The following is a 21,442-nucleotide window of genomic DNA, read 5'->3' as shown; positions in this document are numbered from 1 at the left end:
GACTCTCTGAGCTCCCTGGACTTCCTGAAAGTCTATTTCCTTTGCCAGAAAGCCGAAGTTCTCCTTCATTATTTGTTCAAATAAGTTTTCCACTTGTTGCTCTTCCTCTTCTCCTTCTGGTACCCCTATAATTCAGATGTTGGATCGTTTAAAGATGTCCTGGAGGTTCCTAAGTCTTTCCTCATTTTTTGAATTCTTATTTCTTCATTCTTTTCTGGTTGTATTTTTTTTCTTCCTTCTGGTCCACTCCATTTATTTGAGTCCCAGTTTCCTTCCCATCATTATTGGTTCCCTGTACATTTGCCTTTATTTCACTTATTGTAGCCTTCATTTTTTCATCTAACTTGCACCAAATTCAACCAATTCTGTGAGCACTCTGATCTCCAGTGCTTTGAACTGTGCATCTTATAAGTTGGTGATCTCTTCATCGCTGAGTTGTATTTTTTCTGGAGCTTTGATCTGTTCTTTTGTTTGGGCCATTTTTTTGGTCTTGTCACACCTATTATGTAATGAGAGGCGGAGCCTTAGGTGTTCACCAGGGTGAGACAATCCAGTCGCTTGGGTTGTGATGTTGTATGAGGGGCAGGGGCCCCAGGGGGAATGATGACGCTTGCTCCCCTCTCTGCTAGATTTCAGTCACTTCCACCGCTTCCCCCAAGCAAACTGGGCCTTTCTGGTGCTGATTCCCATGAGGGTGGGTTTGTGCACATTATAGGACCCTGTGGGTCTCTCCAACGAACTCTTCTGTGAGGCTGGGAATTCCTCCTGGCACCTCAACCCCCACAGGTGTTTTCAATTGGTGTTTTGAGGCTTTATTTCCCCATGCTGGGACCCTGGGTTGTGCAGTCTGTCTCGCTCTCCAGTTTCGCCTGGTTTATCTGCACACAAACATGGGACCACTTGGTCCTCCAGCCACCTTGAGCACCAGTGCCCCTCCACAATCCACTGCCTAGCTGGGTCTGCCTGCTGCTGCCCCGAGAGCCCGGGCTCCACCAGCTACCACCTGCGTGCCTGGGATCTGCCAGTTGCTGCCTTGTGAGCCCAGGTCTGCCAGCCACCACTTTTTGCTTTTTTTTTGCCACTACCCGTCTCTGTCAGGCCACCAACACTACCCCTCCTACCAGTTTGGATGAATGTGTCTACTTTGACTCCTTGGTTGTGAGACTTCCATACAGTTCAATATTCTGTCAGTACTGTCAGTATTGGCTGTTGTTTTGCTTCTAAACTTTTGTTGTCCATATTTTGGTTGTGCAAGGATGCACAGTGTGTCTACCTATGTCTCCATCTTGGCCTGAAGTCCCTGGAATAATCTTTCTAAAACATAGACCAAATTCTTTGCTTAGAATACATCAGTGGTGCCCCATTGCTTAAGGTAACACCCACCCCTTGAAGGCATGCCACAATGGGCCCGGCCCACTTCTGTCCTCTTCCCTGCTCCCCACTTATCCTGGGAAGCATGCCCGAGCCCTACACTTCACTTCAAAGAGTGGATGACACAGGGAGCTAATAACTGTTGAGGGCTACAATGTGTAAGCTCACTGAGAGGCATTTTAAAACATTTTTTAATATTTAAAACAATTTAAAAAATAAACAACCAGTACCATCATGCAAAGACAGGAAGACACAATGGCTGAGGCTGCTTTGCCTATGGACAGGCAGCTGGTGAAGTCAGAGCAGCCCCCTTTACCCCTTGTGCCTCCCTCCCCAGTTGGTGGAACATGCCACACATATTCACACACCTCTGCACCTTTCCCCTTTGCCTTACTTGTTATTTATACTCTGCTATTACGGGAGCGTACTTCCATACTCATTAAAATACTGTTTCGATACCTTGCTTAAATATTCCTGTCCTCTGAGTCCTTCCCATTCCTCCAGGCAGAGGTAAAAGCTCCCATGTGCTTCTGCAATTATTTATGTTAACATTTAACCCACATCCTTTTACTCCTCAAGTCCACACTTTCCCTGCCCGAGTTCTCGGATGGACTCTTTTTCTGTTCCTCACCCATGCTCATTTCTGGGCTCAAATACAAAGGAATGGATGAGTGGGTAATTTAGAACTTCAAACTAGTCTTCGAATAGAGCTCTTATATAATGAATTATGGAGCAGAAGTTTTTTTGTTTAGAGATAATTTTTCCTAATTAGGCATGTATGTTTTTAAGGGTTAGGTATGACTCTTATAATAAAGCACATTACTTATTTTAACTTTAGGATGCTTGCGACCAAATGCTAGACCCTAGGCTTAGAGAAACCAGAAAGGGAGAGAAAAGGAGAACAGATGTTCAATAGACTGGCATTTCACCATTTCACTCCGTTCTCTTCATTTAAAGCAAGTATTGGTTTTACTTCATTGAGTTCTGAACTAGAGAGGGATTTATCCAGAAGTTTAACTGTGGGACTGGGATTAAAGGAATATTCCTTCTAGAGATCCAAAGAGACAGAGAATTTAGACCTTCAAAAGCCAGTGTTTCTTAAAGAGGAGAAACATCTCTGGAGAAACTAGTGAAAGAAGAAGCCCTTGACCCAGCAAAAAAAATGTCCTACGTACAAAAAAGCAGACCTCTGCTTTTCATAGTGTGTCTGAAAATCAAAAGAAATTCCCCCTATAAACTCCTCATTTGTCTGCTGAAGGGCAGAGGTGTTTACTCAGACCTCCAAACAAATGCTTTCATTCTGTGACTAAAGGTACTTAAATTCAGATTCTGCTGTGTTCTGAGGAAGAGGTATGTGAAAACAAACATCTATTGAAAAGCAAAAAGAAAAGAAAAGGAAGGAGAGAAAACAGACAGGCTTAAATTATATCAAGGTTTAGGATGCTATAAAAAAGATGCATCAAGGAGAAAAAGGTTTGTGTCAAAAAGATTTTTGATTTGTGTCATGTACTGTGGATGGTACTCATGTGAGTTTGAACTCTGACCCTGTCTTTCTCTGCAGGTGATGTACAGAAGGGTTCTGCAGCAGGCGGGGTTCATACAGTTTGCACAACTTCAGTTCCTGGAAGCTAAAGAGCTCTTCAGGTAATTTGAGGTGTTGGTAGCAAGATTTCCAAGTGTTCCTCTGTGGTCAGGCCTTCATTCCAGCTGTGATACTGTAGTGGAAATACTGCCGTGGTTAGATTGCATTTCAGGTGGTAATGGTGAGGCTCATTCTTGACTACCCCCACCCGCCTTAGCCTTAGTTCAGTTGTCCTGTATCTTAAAGAGGGTGGGGGCTGAGGAGGGCTAGACATGACAGTCCTGTGAAGAGAGGAGAGGGCACTTCTAAAGAGTGAATCTGATAACATGAAAGATTTTTAGGAAAATACCTGTTGTTCACTTCTCCTTTTCTCCATAGATTTTATAAGAAGCTAGGGGTTTAGCCCTGGCTGGCGTAGCTCAGTGGATTGAGCACGGGCTGCAAACCAAAGTGTCGCAGGTTCCATTCCCAGTCAGGGTACATGCCTGGGTTGCAGGCCATGACCCCCAGCAACCGCACATTGATGTTTCTCTCTCTCTCTCTTTCTCCCTCCCTTCCCTCTCTAAAAATAAGTAAATAAAATCTTAAAAAAAAAGAAGCTAGGGGTTTAGAAAAAGAGCAGTGCTTCTGGGAAAACTTATGAAAACAATTCTTTTTCTAAAGAGTTTGTAAATGGCCTACTCAAAGTTAGCTCTCTGAGGAAGTTGAATTTCTCTCATGGAGGTCCCCTGGCTTTACGAGTGTGACCCTGTACTATGGACTGTTTCACCTCTCTTTTCACCACCCCTTGTCTCACTGTTTCCAAGCTGCCCTTTCCTCTCATGCTACGTGTTCAGTGAGGCCATGGTTCACATGCTTGCTCAGCACACTTTGCAGAAAATTAAGTTAAACCTGCTACCATAGTCTAAATACCCTACTAAAGCATTGTCTATGAATAAGTTTTCAAAATATCTGGTGGGAATAGACTCTGCACAGTTTAGAGCCATCTACAAGATAAGATGTATACGAAATTTCTGAAGAGACCCTTTTCATCTCAGTAACAACTGTAGCAGAATGCCACTCCATAGCTTGCTGTCCAGCACCTGTTCTGGGTGGTGTCTTGCACTATGGCCCCAACCTCACTGACACCCACCATGGCTCCAATCTCTTGCTCTATCATCAAATTGATTGTAAAGAACAGACTTCTGAGTAAAGAAGAAATCTTGTGTTGAATCATGGGGCCCTATATACCTTTTACTTATGGAAATTCTTTGTGCTGTTATCATCTATTCTTGGAAGATTGGTAGCTTTGGGATTTAAATAGAATCTCTGTGTCTGTGGACTGAGGTTCTTTTCTCTCATGTCTTATCTTCTCCCTGCAGTACTGAAGGCCTCCTCTCTTGGGTGATGACGGTCTCCCAGTACATCTTTTTCTCATTGGTTCATTTAGAATACAAGGTCAATGGTCACAACACATTCCTAGACAAGTTCACTGATTTTATAAGAGAGTAAATATAGGTCCTGTCAGTTGTTTACACTTCAATGCTTCAAACTCCTGATAGCTTACCTTTACATTGACTACTACACAGCTTTTGCCTAAAGTGTGAGTGAGAACATTGGTATTTGAAGAAGACCCTCTTAAGATAAGCATGATTCCACCTTCCCTTCCTCTGCCCACTGCAGACACTGCTAATATTCATGATCATTTCTTCTCATTGATGTGGGACTTGTCCTCAGATTCCTTTTCAGTTTGGTGCTAGAAGCCACAACTGTTGACTAATCATGGTTGGCAGCTAAGATAGAACCTGTGTATCTTTTGTCATGGAGACACATACTGTGTGTCTAGTCCTCTGGGAGTTGTGTAGCCTGTTCTTGTACACACTTACAAGCCAGAGAGCTAGGACATGAGGGTAGGACAGCACCCTGCTCTTGCGGCATGCCCCTTGCCCAGTGCAGGTGCCACTCTGCTGTGAGTGGAATGCGAAGCAGCATCGCAGAGCACTGACTGACATCAAAATTTGTTCTCACCTAAGTGATGAGCAGAAGTTTCCCAAATGGTGAACAATTCTTTATGCCAGGATTCCTCCTCACCTATTGCACATTGACATGTTGGGATGCACTGTAGAATGTGTTGTAGCAGCCCTGGCCTCTACATGCTAGCTGCCAATAGCACCCACTACTCGTGACAGAAATACATCGGACATTGCCAAATGTCCCCCAGGGAGCAACACAGCTTTCCATTGAGAGCCACTGCTTTAGGCAAAGGAACAGCAACAGTGAGGGTTAAGAGGCATGAATTCTGTGAATGCACAGAACAGTAAGGTGGAGCGGAGTGTGGACTGTGGGAGGGATATTCGTAGGTAAGGCTGTCAGGTGGTTTGGAAGGGTCCAAATGTCATGCTAAGAGACTTGAACATCTTCCTGAACAGAACCACTGAAGGTGGGTAAAGTGCAGGGCCGGAGGAAGGAGGCCAATGCAGAAAGCTGAGAAAGTGAAGGAAGGTGGGTGCAGTGAACGTCACGGAAGTGCAGAGTCAGGCCCTGCCTCAGAAACTCCTATTTAGTGTGTCTGTAGGGGGCTCTGCTATGTCTCCTCAAGAGGTTTCCCACAGACAGATCTGATTCTGGCCAGGGTTGAGATCCACAGTTGGTGATGCTGCTGTTGTCATCACTGTGGCCAGGACTAGTGGGCTGGTGGGAGGAGATGGGAGAGGGACCAAAAATGATGTAGAGAAGGGACATCACTATACCAGGCCTCCTGGGTCTTATGAGGTTAGGACACTGTGCCCACCATTTGAGTTGTTCTGAAATGGTCTCAAGTCACCACAGAAATGGCCATGTGAATGCTTCTGTGTCTTATGTTACAAGACCATTGATGAAGAAATTGTTACCATCCTGTAAAGTCCCTTCTTTATGGACTATTCAATAAACTTATAATTTAGTGCCAGGAAGAACATTGGTTTTATAAGACCCTGATCAGATAGTGATGTGTTATTTCCTTTGTATTTCTTTCTTTGCCCTTGTTTCTAGGGAGCCTGGTGCTGACTCAGTGTTCAGATGTTTTGATATTTCACCTCACCTTTCACCATGGTCCCCTCTATTCTTTTGTGGAATCAGGTGGTGGCAGTCAGTAGTGCTTTGCCTTGTGTGCAAATTAAGGTGGTTTCTCTGGTGCACTCACCCAGATATCCAGCTCGATAATAATGTGCACAGACACGCACACCCCTCCAGTGTTGTTTTGTGTGCCTATGTGTACTCTCTCTCTCTTTTTGCTTCATTTAGTTTGACACTGTAATTGCAGAAGCGGCCAGCTTGATGTCCGGGAGCTGATCTCTCTCTACCCCTTCCTGTTGCCTACCTCCTCTTCATTCACACGGTCTCACCCTCCTCTCCATGAGTACGCAGACCTGAACCAGCTGACCCAAGGGGACCAGGAGAAGATGGCTAAATGCAAGCGCTTCCTCATGAGCTACTTGAATGAAGTCCGCAGCACAGAGGTAGCAAACGGCTATAAGGAAGACATTGATACAGCCTTGCTCAAGCTATATGCTGAGGATGACCATGACAGTCTGCTTGACCTGCTGGTCACCGAGAACTCCTGTCTCCTAACAGACAGTGCTGCCTGGCTAGAGAAGCACAAAAAGTGAGTGTTCTCTACCATGTCAGCTGCGGGCTTCATGCCAGCCCCCGCCCCCTCACCCAGCTGATAAAGCCAGTGGGTTTGAGTTTCTGAGATGCATTGACTGCCTTGAAGTCATAGTGCCAGCTCAGCACCCCTCAGGTTAGATCACCTTCTACATTTGGAGCAAAGCCTAGCCTTGTTAGTAAATGAAGTGATCCTTAAGTCGCCTCCATGTTCCATCTAGGATTCGCCTGTGGAAGATACCACATTTGTCGGTATAATTACTAGTGCATTTAGCCACTGAACAGACCAGTTTGAACAGATAGATAGTCATCTGGATAAACAGGTAATTGATCTTATGGATAAGAAGTAATGGCTTTAAACTGTTTTCATTATGCACACAGTTGGTCCGTAGTGACTGATTTGATCACAGAGCTGGTAGCGTCTTCCTCCTGGGTAGGTGGTCTAGTTGTTGAACTCTTCAGGGTCTCAGGGGAGTTTTTCTTTAAAAATGTTGGGTGACCCCTACACTCTGTTAAGCAGTAAGATTCTTTGTGACTTTTGGTATGCGTTTGAAATGACAAAAGCACTGACAAGCTCCTATGGGGACCACGATGATCACATTGCTTGATCCTGTTCAGATGCTGAGACAGCACAGGCTCATGGCTGGTCTCCATGTGGGTACTGGCTCTCCTGGTAATTTCCCTCAGTTTCCTAAATACACTGCTGCCTCATGGTGGGGACTCAGGATGGTAGGGTCCGGAGAGTCAGTGAAACTTTCAGAAAGGTTAAGGAAAAGAGACGGGTTCTAGCAAATGGTTTAATATCTTGGGAGTTTGCTCTTTTAGGGAAAAAATCTGACACCTCCTAGGTCCCTTGTTCCGGTCACCTGCTGGGAGGAGGGAGACCAGGAGCTGGACACACCTGCAGAACTGAGAAGGGTGGCCATGGCTTACTACCCAGGCAATGCTAATGTCATTACTAGTCCTTCTACTTGTAAATGAGGAGATAGAGGGCTGGGGAAGGTAATCTACTTGCTCAAGTCATACAGGTCATAAGTATGAAGCCTGAGTAGAAACCCATGACCTTGAACTCTGGGTGGCCTACCCTAGGACTCTCCCTGATGTCCCATTTTCTGTGATGCCTAGATCCTATTGGTCTTTATTTCTGTTGTTCATGTTCAGACTCCCTACTTCTTCTTTCAGTAATGATTTAGATAGCATACCTTCCAAATAGTCTTCTAATATTAGGTTAAAAAGGGCTAACTGAAAAGATATGAAATTATAGTAATATTTGAAGCAAATTGTAAAGCAATTTCAAATGTGGTTTTCCACAGTAAAGCTATAGTTTTCTTTGTCAGCTGGTATTAGACTTGAACATGATCCTTTTTGAAAATTGATAGGGCATACATTTTAATACCGTAAGTAAATAAACAGAAATAAGGATCTTTTTGTTGTCTATAATCTGTTGTTGAACTCTGAGTTGAATAGAAGGGCTGGGGGTGGGGTTGGGGCCAGGGCCAGGGTGTCGCCAGTGTGGATGCTGCCCACAGAAGCGGGTAGGGAGCAGGGCACTTACCATGTTGTTTTCTTTCAGGTATTTTGCACTTGGGCTGCTCTATCATTATAATAACCAAGATGCGGCTGCAGTTCAGGTTAGTTCAAAAGCACTTTAGCATTATTTAAAAATAAGTACCTTTACCTTGGTGTTGCTTTGAAAAATCACAAATTGATAGAGACTACTTTTGCCTGATCTACAAGCTTTTTTAAAGAACAAGATTGGTACTGTTTTTAGAAAGTGAATTCCTTGAGAAATGTTGGCCAAGAGTTTTTCTCTTTAAAGAACATTATCAGGGTTGAGTTTTTTGAAAATTTAAGAAATAAAACTATGATTTCTTATTGAGTCACCAGGCACATGACATCAGTGCCTTATCAAAAAGTTAAAACTGAGAATAACAGTTTGCTTTATAATTACTTGTTCATGTTAATAAATTTATGATATTAATAACTGTTAATGCCAGTGACTCTTGCCAGAGAGCTGAGTAAATTATTATCACATGTCATCTCTAACAAAACAAATTGGCCTAATCAAGGCCACTTACTTGGCCAGGTTCAGACCACTGGCCAGAGGCAGAGCTGTGATTAATTAGACCCAGTGCTCCAGGTGGCCTGTGCTGGGGTGCACAGCCAGAATTAAAATGGCACCAAGTGTTAGTCTTGTTGCTGGTCATGCATCTGACATCATATGACTGACCTCATCTCACACTCAGGAGACTGTGCCGCTGGTGTTAGCTGTCATCCACTGATATTGCTTTGTATTATGCTTTCCTCGTGTGCCTTTTTGTATTTTGTTTTGTGAGCAGCCAGGACCATCAGCGGTACTCACTGAGCTAAAGTCAACTTCATGACTTTGCCAAAGGCACATTTGTGTTTGGTTAAACTGTTATGGTACCATCTTTGCAGAATAGGCTAAAAAAGAAAAATGGATTCCTATCAGCATGCAGTCAATGGCTAAGAGTAGATTTGGGTGTCAAAGATAAATTTTTTTTTACATCACATAATTCTAAGAATTACAGCTTGACGTAACTATAATAATAACATTAGCAGAGATATTTGCAAAATTGAAATAATATGAAATAAATTTCAGTATATGACTGAATCCCACTATTTTTTTAATGACACATTTTAGTGTATATATGAGTAGATATGGTTTGGGGAATTCACTGTTAAAGAAACTAGCACCATAAAAGCATTGGCATACCAATAATCAGAATTAAAGTATTTATGCCGCCTGCCTCATTTCGTGGATCTTCTTGCTGGTGGCATGGCTCGGAAGTGCAGCGCAGTGGAAAGGGGGCTGAGGGACACCCAACAGGCAGTACAGAGAATGGGCTTTCAGCAGCCTCCATCCCCTCCACCCCTGTGATGCTGCCTCATCCTGGGGTTCTGGAAGTAAGTTTCAGTTTACTTGGCAAGGGAGTTTCTGGATGAAACAACAGAGCCCTTTGATTACTAGTGTATCAAGAGACCTTGTGGAAAAGACTATCGGGATGCTAGGGGACAGAATCAAAGCTTTTTAAAGTGTTGCATCTATCACAGTCAAAACAGGACTTCAAAATCAAGAGTTCTTGTGATGGAGAAGGTAGAAACAGCCTCACTGATGGACGTGGGTGAATTCCTTCTGTGTCAAGGTGTTGTCAGTGATTGTTTTGTTTATTTCATGAACAAATATGTTTAATACATCCACCTTTTCCCATACTTGATGTAAACGATTTGTGTTACTATGATATTGCTAAAGGGAAGAAAAAGAACTTGGTGCTTTATTTTCTTGATTTCCTGAACCACGTCTTCTACATTTCTTTGTTTCTCTGAAAAAAAAATTAAATTTGATTTAAACATTTAAAATTTGTCCCACTATTTTTAAGTATTAAATAAGGCCAAGTAAGTAAACGTGCCTTTCTCTGCTGATTTTAGAAGAAAGGTGAGCTTTCATTTCTTTTTCTTGTTGCTTCTTTCCAGTTGTGGGTGAACATAGTGAATGGGGACATTCACGACTCCACACGCTCAGACCTGTACGAGTATGTCATCGATTTCCTTACCTACAGCTCGGACCAAGAGCTAGTGTGGAAGTATGCCGACTGGGCCTTGCAGAAAAGTGAGGAGGTCTGTGCTTCGTAAATGCACTCAGGGTGGGGGGAGGCGGTGGTAAAATCAAACACAACCTTGATTTTAGGTGGGTGAACAAGCTACACTTCAACCTCTCTGTTCACTTTCTTAGTTCCTCCTTCAATACAGTTCCTTAAGCCATTGGAATCCTAGCTCCAGGGGTAGTTCTGCACTTCAGTGCTTCAGAGACACTGTTTACACAGGCTACTTTTACAGAAAATCAAGAAGCATAGTCAGGGTGCATTCTTAGCATCTTCTGAAAGATGTGTTTATGAATGCCACCCCCGAGTCTGGCATTGTTGTTTTGTGTGAACACAGCAGGACCAGATGGTTGCCCTGCAGGGCTTGGTGCCAGACCTGGGCCGGGGCAGTGAACTGCTGCCAGGTCTCTGCTGCCACCACCCCAATGGGGAAATCGTAGATCTGAAGGAAGGAGGGCAGCCTTGACGGGGACTCGCCTACACTGGAGGCTGAGAAAGGACATCAGTGAGAAAGCACTTATTGGCTGTTACTTCTTGGTCTTTGTCAGCCTCATGCTGTACTGCTTTTCTGTGTCACCATGTTTCTGACAGTGATTTTACCCAAAGCATGAATCTGCAGCACCCAGAATAAAGGTAAGATGGTGACTTCCCAAAACATAAGCCAGTCACTGCTCTTCTTTCAGGTAGGAGTTCAGGTTTTCACCAAGAGACCTTTGGAGAAAGAGCAGAACAGTTTTAATCCAGATGATATTCTCACTTGCCTTAAGAAATACCCTGATGCCCTTGTCAAATACCTGGAACATCTAGTCATGGACAGGAAACTGCAGGTGAGCACTGCCAAACTTAGACTCAGATGCGTAGGCTGAGGCTTCACCACAGACTTGAGAGACAGAATTCGACCATAAAACCTGCTGGCGGGTGGTCCTTATGTGATGTTTTCTATACCCTGGCTGCTCACTCTGTATTTGTTGATGGTCTGCAGCGTAACTAGAGGTTTGTGAAAAGGGGGAGGAATAAATAGCTTTTATTTTAACTCCCCCATCTTATATCCACCCAGCTTATATATTTTTTTATTTCCTCCTTGTTATTGCTCTTAAAGGAAATGAGAGACGATGCATCTTTTTAGAGAATACTTAAATTCTGTGGACCTGAATTCTAAAAATGAGAAGTAACCCTTTTATATTTTCCCCATAGATATTAAATTCACCTTCTCCCTATTGTGGTTACTGAGGGGTGTTTGACCCAACAGGTGTGTTATATGCATTGTCCTTGAGAACCTGCCTATCTCTCCACAGCATGGGTCGGGTCTGGGAGTCGCTGCCAGGGTGCTCTCCAGCTTCCCACCTATAAACACATGTCTGCTCCAACCCCATTTCCTGCAGCGGGAAGAGTACCACACGCACTTGGCTGTCCTCTACCTGGACAAGGTGCTGCAGCAGAGGCCCAGGGCTGACAGCATGGGTACAGAAGTGACTGAGGCACAGGCAAAGCTACGACACCTGCTGCAGAAATCTGATGTATACCGAGTTCGCTTTCTGATGGGTAAGGAGTATCTCCACTGATAAGCTTCTGCCAGGGCTAGGGATGAGGGGGACACAGAGAGGAACGCTTTGGCATGCTCCTTGTTTTGATTCCGTGGGTGATCCTTGAGCCTCTTTGGCACAAAGTCAGCCTCCCTAGAGGGTGGGGCAAAGCTTCTCTGGCCTCTGCCTCCACAAACAGACAGTGGCCCTTTATCTGCAATCGATTCTCATTAGTCACAGTGGTCCTGTCACATAAAGTCTTCACAAACACTGAATTAGTGCTAAAACATGGCCTAGAGAAATACAGGGTTAGGTTCCTGCATACCTCTGCTCCCAAAGTTTTCCTCAGCCAATCAATACATAACCTTGTTTTATGAGTATTTCTATTTAAAGACTCCTTATTTAATATTTAGTTATTCATTAATGTTGAACTCACAGGCAATAGCACTCTTTTTAAAAAACATATTTTATTGATTATGCTATTACAAATGTCCCAGTTTTCCCCTTTGCCCCCCTCTGCCCAGTAACCCTATTCCCTCCAGCATCCCCCCCTTAGTTCATGGCCATGGGTTGTATTCTTAACATCCCCCTGTCTATTTTGTACCTACCAATTTGTGCTTATTAATCCCTGCACCTTTTCCCCATCCCCTCTCCCCCTTCCCAGCTGCTAACCCTCCAAGTGATCTCCATATCTATGATTCTGTTCCTGTTCTGCTTATTTGCTTAGTTTGTTTTTTAGATTCAGTTGTTGATAGTTGTGCATTTGTTGCCATTTTAATGTTCATAGTTTTGATCTTTTTCTTATATAGTTCCCTTTAACATTTCATATGTTAATGGCTTATTGAGGATGAACTCCTTTAATTTTATCTTGTCTAGGAAGCACTTTGTCTGCCCTTCCATTCTAAATGATAGCTTTGCTGGATAGAGTAATCTTGGATGTAGGTCCTTGCTTTTCATCACCTTGCATACTTCTTGCCAGTCCCTTCTAGCCTGTAAAGTATCTTTTGAGAAATCAGCTGACAGTCTTATGGGAACTCCTTTGTAGGTAATTATCTGCTCTTCTCTTGCATCTTTTAAGATTCTCCCTTTTTCTGTAACTTTGGGCATTTTAATTATGATGTGTCTTGGTGTGTTCCTCCTTGGAACTTGTTTCTGGGCTTGTATATCTATTTCCTTCGCCAAATTAGGGAAATTTTCTTTCATTATTTTTTTCAAGTAAGTTTTCAATTTCTTGTTCTTCCTCTTCTCCCTCTGGCACCACTATGATTCTGATATGGGCTCATTTGGAGATGTCCCATAGGCTCCTGATTCTATTCTCATTTTTTTAAAAAATTCCTTTTTCTTCTTGCTGTTCTGACTGAGTGTTTTTTTCTTTCTTATGTTCCAAATCATTGATTTGAATCTTGGCTTCATCCCCTCTACTGTTGGTTCCTTGTGGATTTTTCTTTATTTCACTTAATGCAACCTTCATTTCTGCCTGTATCTTTTTTATGCTGTTGAATTACCCAATGATTTCTTTGAGCATCCTGATAACCAGTGTTTTGAACTCTGTATCTGATAGGTTGCTAATCTCCATTTCCTTTAGTTTTCTGAAATTATTTTCTGTTCTTTCATTTGGGGCATATTTTTTTGTCTCTTTAATTTGGCAGTCTCCCTGTGTTTGTTTCTGTGTATTAGGTAGAACTGCTCTGACTCCCTGTCTTAGCAGCATGGCCTTTTGTAGAAAAGGCATCTATAAATTGTGAGAGGCGGAGCCTTAGGTAATTGTCACCTTGGGGCAACCCATTTAATCACTTTGTGTCTCTATGTGGGAGAGGGTTCGTAGAAGGGACAGTGCCGCTTTGGCCTCTGGAGTTTGCCCAAGAGGAAGCTGTCTCCCTGAGACTTGCCCTCTTTCCAGGCACCTCACTGTCTCCCCATCTCCCCATATGCCACTGGTGCCCTTCTGGCTGTAGCCCTAGTGCTGAGTCCCAGAGGAGGTGGGTCTGTGTGAATCCTAAGTCAGTTGCTGGCCCTTTAAGAGGAGTCTCTTGAGAATCCTGCAGTTTCTTCTGCCACCCCAACCCCCACTGATTTGGGCAGCCAGAAGTTATGGGGACTTATCTTCCTGGAGCTGGAACCCTGGACTGGGTGGTCTGGCGTGTGTCTGGGGTCGCTCGCTCCCTAGGTATCCCTCCCAATTTTTATCCACTACACATGAATGTGGGACCACCTGTTCTGCACCTCTCCGGGGCTCTCCCCCTCTTACCCATCTGGATGAATGTGGCTTCTTTAAATCCTTGATTGTTGTACTTCCATACAGCTCGATTTTCTGACAGACCTGGGTTAAATTTGTTTTGTAGTCTAGTTGTAATTTTTGCTGTAGTTGTGTGCAGAGGTGAAGCATGCTTACTTACACCTCCATCTTGGCTGGAAGTCACCAATAGCACTCTTAAGTCAGGCCTGACTGGCACTCATCTGACACACGAATTTCCTCTCTAAGGCACCTGACAGCCTTCCTGTGCTTAGAAATGCTACATGATCCCTTAGTACTGTGCTTGGGGGTCATTTTAAATGCTGAAATCACCAACAAAAACCCCACAAAAATATAAAACTATGACACTGAGTAAACTGTGAGAAGAGTTTGCCCAATGAGGGCTGCAAGAAAAGAGTGTCACTTTGCTTGACCTCAGCTGGGAAAGTGGGTATTGGTGGCTCACATGTTTTGCCACTCTGCACAAATCTACAGGTGCCTTCAAAAGCACGACAAGTATTGACCTTAGAGTTGCAAATAAATTCTGGTGAGTGGACAAATATAGAATCTGTGAATAATGAGGACCAACTGTATATTCCAGGTATAGGCAAAAATGCTTAGTATGCATTATGTTTATTTCCACAACAAACCTATGAAATAAGTCCTGTCATACTTTATGATTTTCGTAGCAGAGTAATTTGATGTTTAGAGCAGTTACCCAGCTTGCCTCAGCTCACACAGCTGGCTTGCACTTGACATTCAGCTGTGATGTTTGTCAGCCATACCCATTGCTCACAGCCACTGTGCATTCTGATTGGTCAGTTCCCATGCTGTACTGTTTGTTCAACATTTTTACTATCACCTTTGATTTACTTCATACTTCATGTTTTACAAATCCCTTTATTAAAATTTCATGTTACTCATTAGTTTGTTGAAGGTTTTTGTTCTTTCACCTTTTTGGAGCATATGTACAGTGTCAGACATGCACAGAGGATATAAAGATAGATGTGACTTGATTCTTGTCCTTGTAAGCAAAGGGCAGTTGAGGGCTGGTGGAAGCTCCACATGGGTTCTTGGGGTGAATAGGCAGGGAGAGCCTCCCAGAGGAGGTCCTGTTTTAGCAGTCATAAAGAATACATCTGGGCTTGCAGGCCAGACCTGGAATATATAGGAAATTGGGTGTCCCCAAGGCACTGTGGAGGCTACCTCTGTAGCCTTTGTTAGGTGACTTAGGGAGTGTCATTCTGGCCACATTGCAGTCACAGTTCCTTCCAAGTCTATCCACTGGAGATAAGAATTAAATATGAATGAGGTGATAGGCATGAAAACTAGAGGTCACTGCAAGACCTTTTCTTAACCATCTTTGTGGCTCTCTCTGTTCCTTGAATGTGGTATGCACTTAGTAATTATCTGTTAATAGTTTTTTATGAGGATGGGATAATGCATGTTGCAGTTTCTGTGTCTAGTGCTGTAGGTGACATGCTAAAGAGCCCACCCTTTGCCAAAGGACTAGTGTCTGCCATGTGCATTGGGTATGGATGTGGCCAAACTTCACGTGCAAAATGCCTATAATTGGAGTATTAACCTTGGTTCCTGAAGAAGTTATCCTTGGGATATCCCTTCATAGTGGGGAGAGGCTTTGCATTATCTCCCCAGTCTTCAGGGGAGTGAGGCAAAGGGACTTTACTAATGAGATGCAGCCCATGAAGTGCAGGACCTTGGTCAGAACTGATGTTTCTCTGCTGGTACCGTTTTACCTATAACCTGGAAATTTAAATTGCAAGAGAAACGAAAAACCTTTAGACTGACGTAGATATGGATTTTACCAGTACAAACCCATATTTCTTTCCATGAAATATATTTTAAATTGGAATAAAGGAGTCCAGCACACTTTGTGGGGTGAGGGGGTATGACCTGGATTTAGTGACTATAGTGCCTTCCTGCTTTAGTCAGAAGATACTTACTGGGAAGATAGGGATAATGTGATTCATTGGAGCTTGACACTGCGGTGCTCAGGGTTTCACAGGGGCCTTTTGAGACCGTGCATCATGTGTTTCATTCATTCTCTAAACACTGTTAGAAAGCTGTATTCCGAGGCCTGGCTGTACTTAGGGGTTAAGTCTATGTCTGGTGTTATTGACACCAGGTGTGAAGGTGGAAATAACAGAAAGCCTTCTTGGATGATGTGCATGGTAGTGTGCAGGGTTGTGGGGTGGCGGTGTGTAGGAATGTTGGGTGACCAGATCTGCCTTGCCCTTTCCTAAGCTGAGAGCACTAGGGAGCTGGTCTGCACTGGCTTGGCTCAGAGCGGCTCAGGCCCTGCCTGCTCTGACCGATGGGTTCTGCCCTACAGAGAAGGTACAGGGTGCCAGCCTGCCCATGGAGCGTGCCATCCTGCACGGAAAGCTGGAAGAGCATGAGAAGGCGCTGCACATCCTGGTGCATGAACTGAGAGACATCCCAGCGGCCGAAGACTACTGCCTCTGGCGCTCTGAGGGCAGGGACCCGGCCTACCGGCAGCAGCTCTTCCACACACTGCTCACCCTTTACCTGAGCCCTAGCTCCTCGGCTCCTGAGCTGGCTGTGGCTGCTGTGGACCTCCTGAACCACCATGCTGCGGAGTTTGATGCTGCTCAGGTCCTGCCGCTGCTGCCAGGTAGCTGGTCGGTGCAGCTGCTCTGCCCGTTCCTGACTGGGGCCATGAGGGACAGTGTGCACACCAGGAGGACCGCTCAGGTGGCTCTTGGCCTGGCTAAGTCTGAAAACTTAATCTACAAATGTGATAAGGTGAGAGCTTAGCTAGCTTCTTGGCCAGTTGACACTTCATTTAATATATACATTTTACCTGTGGAAGAATATTCTTTGTCAGTGTTTTTTCTCTACAACATCAACATATCAAATATATTCCACTTGTACGGAAACAGGTGCATGTACATGGAGGCAGGAGCTGGGGCAGGGATAACGCTGGTATAGCTTGTCTCCCTTTTTGTGACGATCAAGAAAGCAAGTACATACTGTGTGTCAGGTACTTTTCTACACTTTACATTGAGAAGGCACACAGTAAATGGAAGGGCCCAGATGTGCATTCCAGGCCACTTCAGAGCTCCGCATTCCTGGTCCTTGTCTTACTCTGTTCAGGCTGCTCCACCAGATGCCACAGACTCAGGGCCTTCAACAACACACATTTATTCCTCACAGTTATGGAGGCTGGCAATTTAAGATCAAGTTGCTGGGAGATTCTGTGCCTGGTGTGGGCTCTTCCTGGCTTATAGATAGCCCCCTTTTCACTGTGTCCTCACACAACAGAGAACAAGCTCTGATCTCGCTTCCTCCTCCTCTAATGGCTCTAATCCCATCATGGGAGCCTTACCCAATGACCTCATCAGACCTTAATCACCTGCCAAAAGCCCCACTCCCAAATACCATCACATAGGAATTAGGGCCTCAGCATAGGAATTGGGGGGTGGGGCACACAAATGTTCAGTCTGTAGCAGTCCCCAAACATCTCCCTCTGGAGACTTCTCTCTTGTGAGCTCCATATTCCACACAGCTGGCAGAGTGATCTTTACAAAGTAAGAACCTACTCCTTCCCACCCCACTGTGGACAAATTGACTCCTGGAAGCTTCAGTCTCACCTCCTCTGGCCTGTCCCTGTCTGTCTCTGATGGCTGGCCAGGGTGTGTGGCACCTCCCACTGTGACATGGTGTTCCACACACATGGCCTTTGTACCCTGCCATTTTCTCTGCCTGTGGTATTTTTATCTTCCCCTTTTGGGGCCTGGTGAGCAGCTGATGGAAACCTAGGCAGGGATTTTTCCTTTGCAAAACCTTCATTCCCTTTGAAGGAGGTTAACCACTTCTGAGCACAGGCATTTGTAATTGTTTCCCTTTACTGTAGACTTTGGGCTCTTTGAGAGCAGGGAGCTTCATTCACTTATTTTGATATTCCTGGAGCCGAGCCTGGTGTCTCAGAGGCATTGAATAAATGTTTGCTGAATGACTAATGAGACTAATGTGTCCTTGTTGTCACTCAGTCCCTCCAATAGGTTGATGTGTCTGGGTTGATAAAAGTGAATTATGAAAAAAGGCTCTTTAACCTAAAAACTTAGATCTTAACAGACAGGGAACAATGGGTCACAGCTCAGGTTTACCAGTTACCTTTAAAGAAATGAAATTATGTGTCCTGGGATTAGTCAGGAATATGCCACTAATCAACCCTGTGACTAGGATCAGGTTCCTTATTTATGCCTTACTCTGCCTTTTGCAGTGAGAGGACCAGGGGATTAGATGACTTGTATGGCTTTGTGTGGCTCTAACAGTACACGATGGTAGTTGGCTGTGCCAAGATGTGTCAGAGCTCAAAGAGCATGAGAGACGATCTTGGTTGGAAATACCTCACTAGACAAGCAGCAATGACTTTTATGAAATAAGAAAGCAGTTTTAAGGCTTTTTTTTACTTCTCCAGTTACTTAAGGATATTTTTAAAAATTTTCACTTCTAATATTCTGTGTCAAGAAGTTAATATTAATGCAATCCTCATAAGTAAAAATAATCCATGGGATAATGTGCGTCAGCTCTGAAAAACAGCATAACAATATGTGAGAATTCTGTCTTTATTTTCACAGATGAGGTTGAAAGGAAGCTCATTTCGGCTCTCAGACAAAAATCTGTGCCAGACATGTCAGAATCCCTTCTGTGAGCCCGTGTTTGTTAGATACCCAAATGGTGGTCTTGTCCACACCCACTGTGCTGCCAGCAGACACATGGACCCCAGTTCCCCCAGACCTGGTGCACGGACTTGAAGGGCTGCCCAGGGGTGCCAGGGGGACCTTGAGTTCTTGATGCATCCAGCCTGCTGGGTACAAAAAGCAGAAAGCATGGCACTATGTCAGCCAAGATAAAGGGTGACATCTGGGTGCCCGGGAGACTTCAGTCAATGTGAAACAAGGACTCTTCCCTGCTCTCCAATCTGCACTGAATGTAAATGAAAAACCCGAAAAGAGAGACATGTGAGAGTTCGCCATCCAGACACATGGTCATCCGAAACAGATGTCTACTTGGAAAGAAAAAGAAGCCTTTCCAGTGCACTCCAGACAACACCGGATTTCCCCCACCCCATCTTCAGGCACACATTTGCACTGGAAACGTTTGCTTCAGGTTGACATGCGGGTGATAGCCTCTCCAGGCTGGGTGAGTGGCCAGGGCACAGAGTCCTGTGAGGGCAGGTTTCACCGTCGCACTTTTCCTTCCTATGTGGATGTGTGCTCCATTCATGGTTCAGCCACTGGGTCCCATCTGTTTCCCGATGACCTTGTGGTCTCTGCTTTTGCCCTTGGCATGGGCTGACTTAGGGAAGTATTTCCATTCCTTCCTGCTTCCCATCTGGCTCTCAACCCATAAGAGATTCTACTTTGTTCACCCAGGCACTACCTTTAGGGTAAATTCTTATGCTTCTGGCTGCCTCGCAAGGGAAGGCCTTACACAATACTGTTAAGGCTGAGAGAAGCTGCATGCCCATCTTAGAGATGACAGCAGAGACGGGGAGCCATGGTTGGGCAGGGCCCAGGCATGGCACTGTCACTGTCACAGCACCTGCGGACCAGAAACTCCACCGTTAACAGGTGTGACTAAAAATTTTTATTTGAAGTTATATCATCTTTGTAGTATTTCTCAATTAGAAATTCACCTGTCATATTTGTTAGTGATGTTTTTCTTATTAAAATGTACCTTCCATTGAATACTTGGGAAATCAAAAGGGAAACGTTATGAGCACAAACTGAACGTATTTTCAGGATAGGCTGTTTTACCCTCACTCTCAGTAGGGCAGACAGTCAGTGACAGCTACCTTTGCACATGGTAGAGATGCCACCTTTCCTATAGGTAATGCCACACACCCTGATAGGGAACTCCAGTCGGGCTGCCTTACCTCCAGCACTTTACACACCTGCTCTGAGGTTTCCTGAACACATAGCAAAAATGTCTCTTGTTCCTCAGACTGCAAGTTCATTTGGTGTTTCTGTCAAAAATTGTGGAGAGGCTGAAACTTTTGTTACTACACTGCCCTCATTTGAATTTCTTCATTTTAATTATTGACTCTGTTAGGAACTAACAGTAAAGACACTGTACCCCCTGGCATAATGCTTGGAAACAAGCATCAACTTCTCTGTGTGAGAAGGAGGACCCTGGAACACCTGCTGCCTGTCAGCCTAAGCCTTACAGACTGTGAAAAGAGCTCATTCTCCAAGCTTTAAAACATGTTTCCTGTGCTCATAATGGTCAGTGTTCCTTTTCCTGTGATTCCAGCTGGGCCAAGAAAGCAAAGGCATCCACACATTCATTCCTAACTGTGTTTCAGTGATCTAAAGAATAAATGATGAAGAAATGCTCCTTGTAAGTCAACCATGTGCTGTACATTGGTATGGATTCAAAGCCCGGTCATGCATTTTACCCTGTGGATGGCTTTCTTGCGGAATCGTCATATTACTGTGCACATTAGCATTACAACTTATGAGCTTGGATTTACTCCTCAAAGAACGAGTGACTAGTACATGCAGCACTGCTCTTTTAAAAGCACTGTTTCTCTCTACTCAAATGGGTATAATCTTGAAAAAGTCTTGTGATTGCTCATTCCTAACTTGGGGGCACTAGTCTCTTTTTCTTGGAATATTGATCAATATTTTGAAGTACATATTCCTTTAGAATAATGGGAATTAAAGTTGAACAGTTCTCCATCTCTCCTGAACCCCTTAAGATGGGCAGAATTCTATGACACTGTGCAGAATTACTTCCTGTGTTCAAAACCGTACCTTTCTCGAACTCCCATGAGGCTCTTCTCAAATCATATTTTTAAAAGAAACACATGATTCTTTCTGTAGTTTTGCTGTTTTATGACTGTGTTGAGCAATTAGAATCATCACTCAGCCCTTTTTTCCCTCATTAGGTTTGGTATAACAGTTCTAGGTAAAACAGCATGAACAGAACTCAGTTGGCATTAATATTCTCTGGGCAATACTGTTTAATTTTATTAAGTGTTTGTCATCTGTTGCCTATCAGGCATTCGTATAGGAGCATTGTGCTGGCTGTGGAGCACGGACCTGCACTCAGCACTAGACCGCCAGTGCTGAGTCAGTGCGCTCTCTCCTGCTGTTCAGGGAGGGGCCACAGGGCACACCCTCGAACTGACACCTGTCACATGGCTAGGTAGCCCTTGCTTTTTGCTTGCTCTTCTATAGAAGCCCTTGTCCTTGCAACTCTGTCCTTTGCCCCTGGTTGGGTCCCAAATACACAAGATGTACAAATGTAAACTTGTTGATTTTATTAAAATTCTTTTTATTCTTTGTTCTTTTTGTAGTTTTCTTTTTTTTAAAAATTATCTTGATAAAATGATGATTTCCACTCACCTGGTACCTAGCTAGCCTAAGGGGTTCCAGAAGTTACTCACCCATACCTACTGCCTCCTCCCAGCACCTACGGATGATTTACATAA

The 21,442-nt window shown here is 44.2% G+C and overlaps 1 protein-coding gene across 4 annotated transcripts in view; it reads left to right on the top strand.

Moving 5' to 3' along the window:
• The window catches only part of TGFBRAP1 (transforming growth factor beta receptor associated protein 1), a 59,316-nt gene extending 38,022 nt beyond the window's left edge, over positions 1-21,294 (top strand). For all 4 annotated transcript variants that reach the window (XM_045827806.1, XM_045827805.1, XM_045827808.1 and 1 more), the window contains 8 exons: positions 2,933-3,015; positions 6,234-6,575; positions 8,151-8,208; positions 10,073-10,216; positions 10,884-11,027; positions 11,583-11,742; positions 16,310-16,743; positions 18,582-21,294. In XM_045827806.1, the coding sequence (XP_045683762.1) occupies positions 2,933-3,015; positions 6,234-6,575; positions 8,151-8,208; positions 10,073-10,216; positions 10,884-11,027; positions 11,583-11,742; positions 16,310-16,743; positions 18,582-18,758 (1,542 nt within the window). In that variant the 3' untranslated portion in view covers positions 18,759-21,294. The remainder of the gene's footprint in view (positions 1-2,932; positions 3,016-6,233; positions 6,576-8,150; positions 8,209-10,072; positions 10,217-10,883; positions 11,028-11,582; positions 11,743-16,309; positions 16,744-18,581) is intronic.
• The last annotated feature ends 148 nt before the right edge of the window (positions 21,295-21,442 follow it).

Source organism: Phyllostomus hastatus, unplaced genomic scaffold, assembly GCF_019186645.2.
Source record: "Phyllostomus hastatus isolate PE091 unplaced genomic scaffold, TTU_PhHast_1.1 phas_scaffold_78, whole genome shotgun sequence".
NCBI lineage: Eukaryota > Metazoa > Chordata > Mammalia > Chiroptera > Phyllostomidae > Phyllostomus > Phyllostomus hastatus.
The sequence above is the reverse complement of the archived record's forward strand: the minus strand, read 5'-3'. Positions and strand labels throughout refer to the sequence as shown.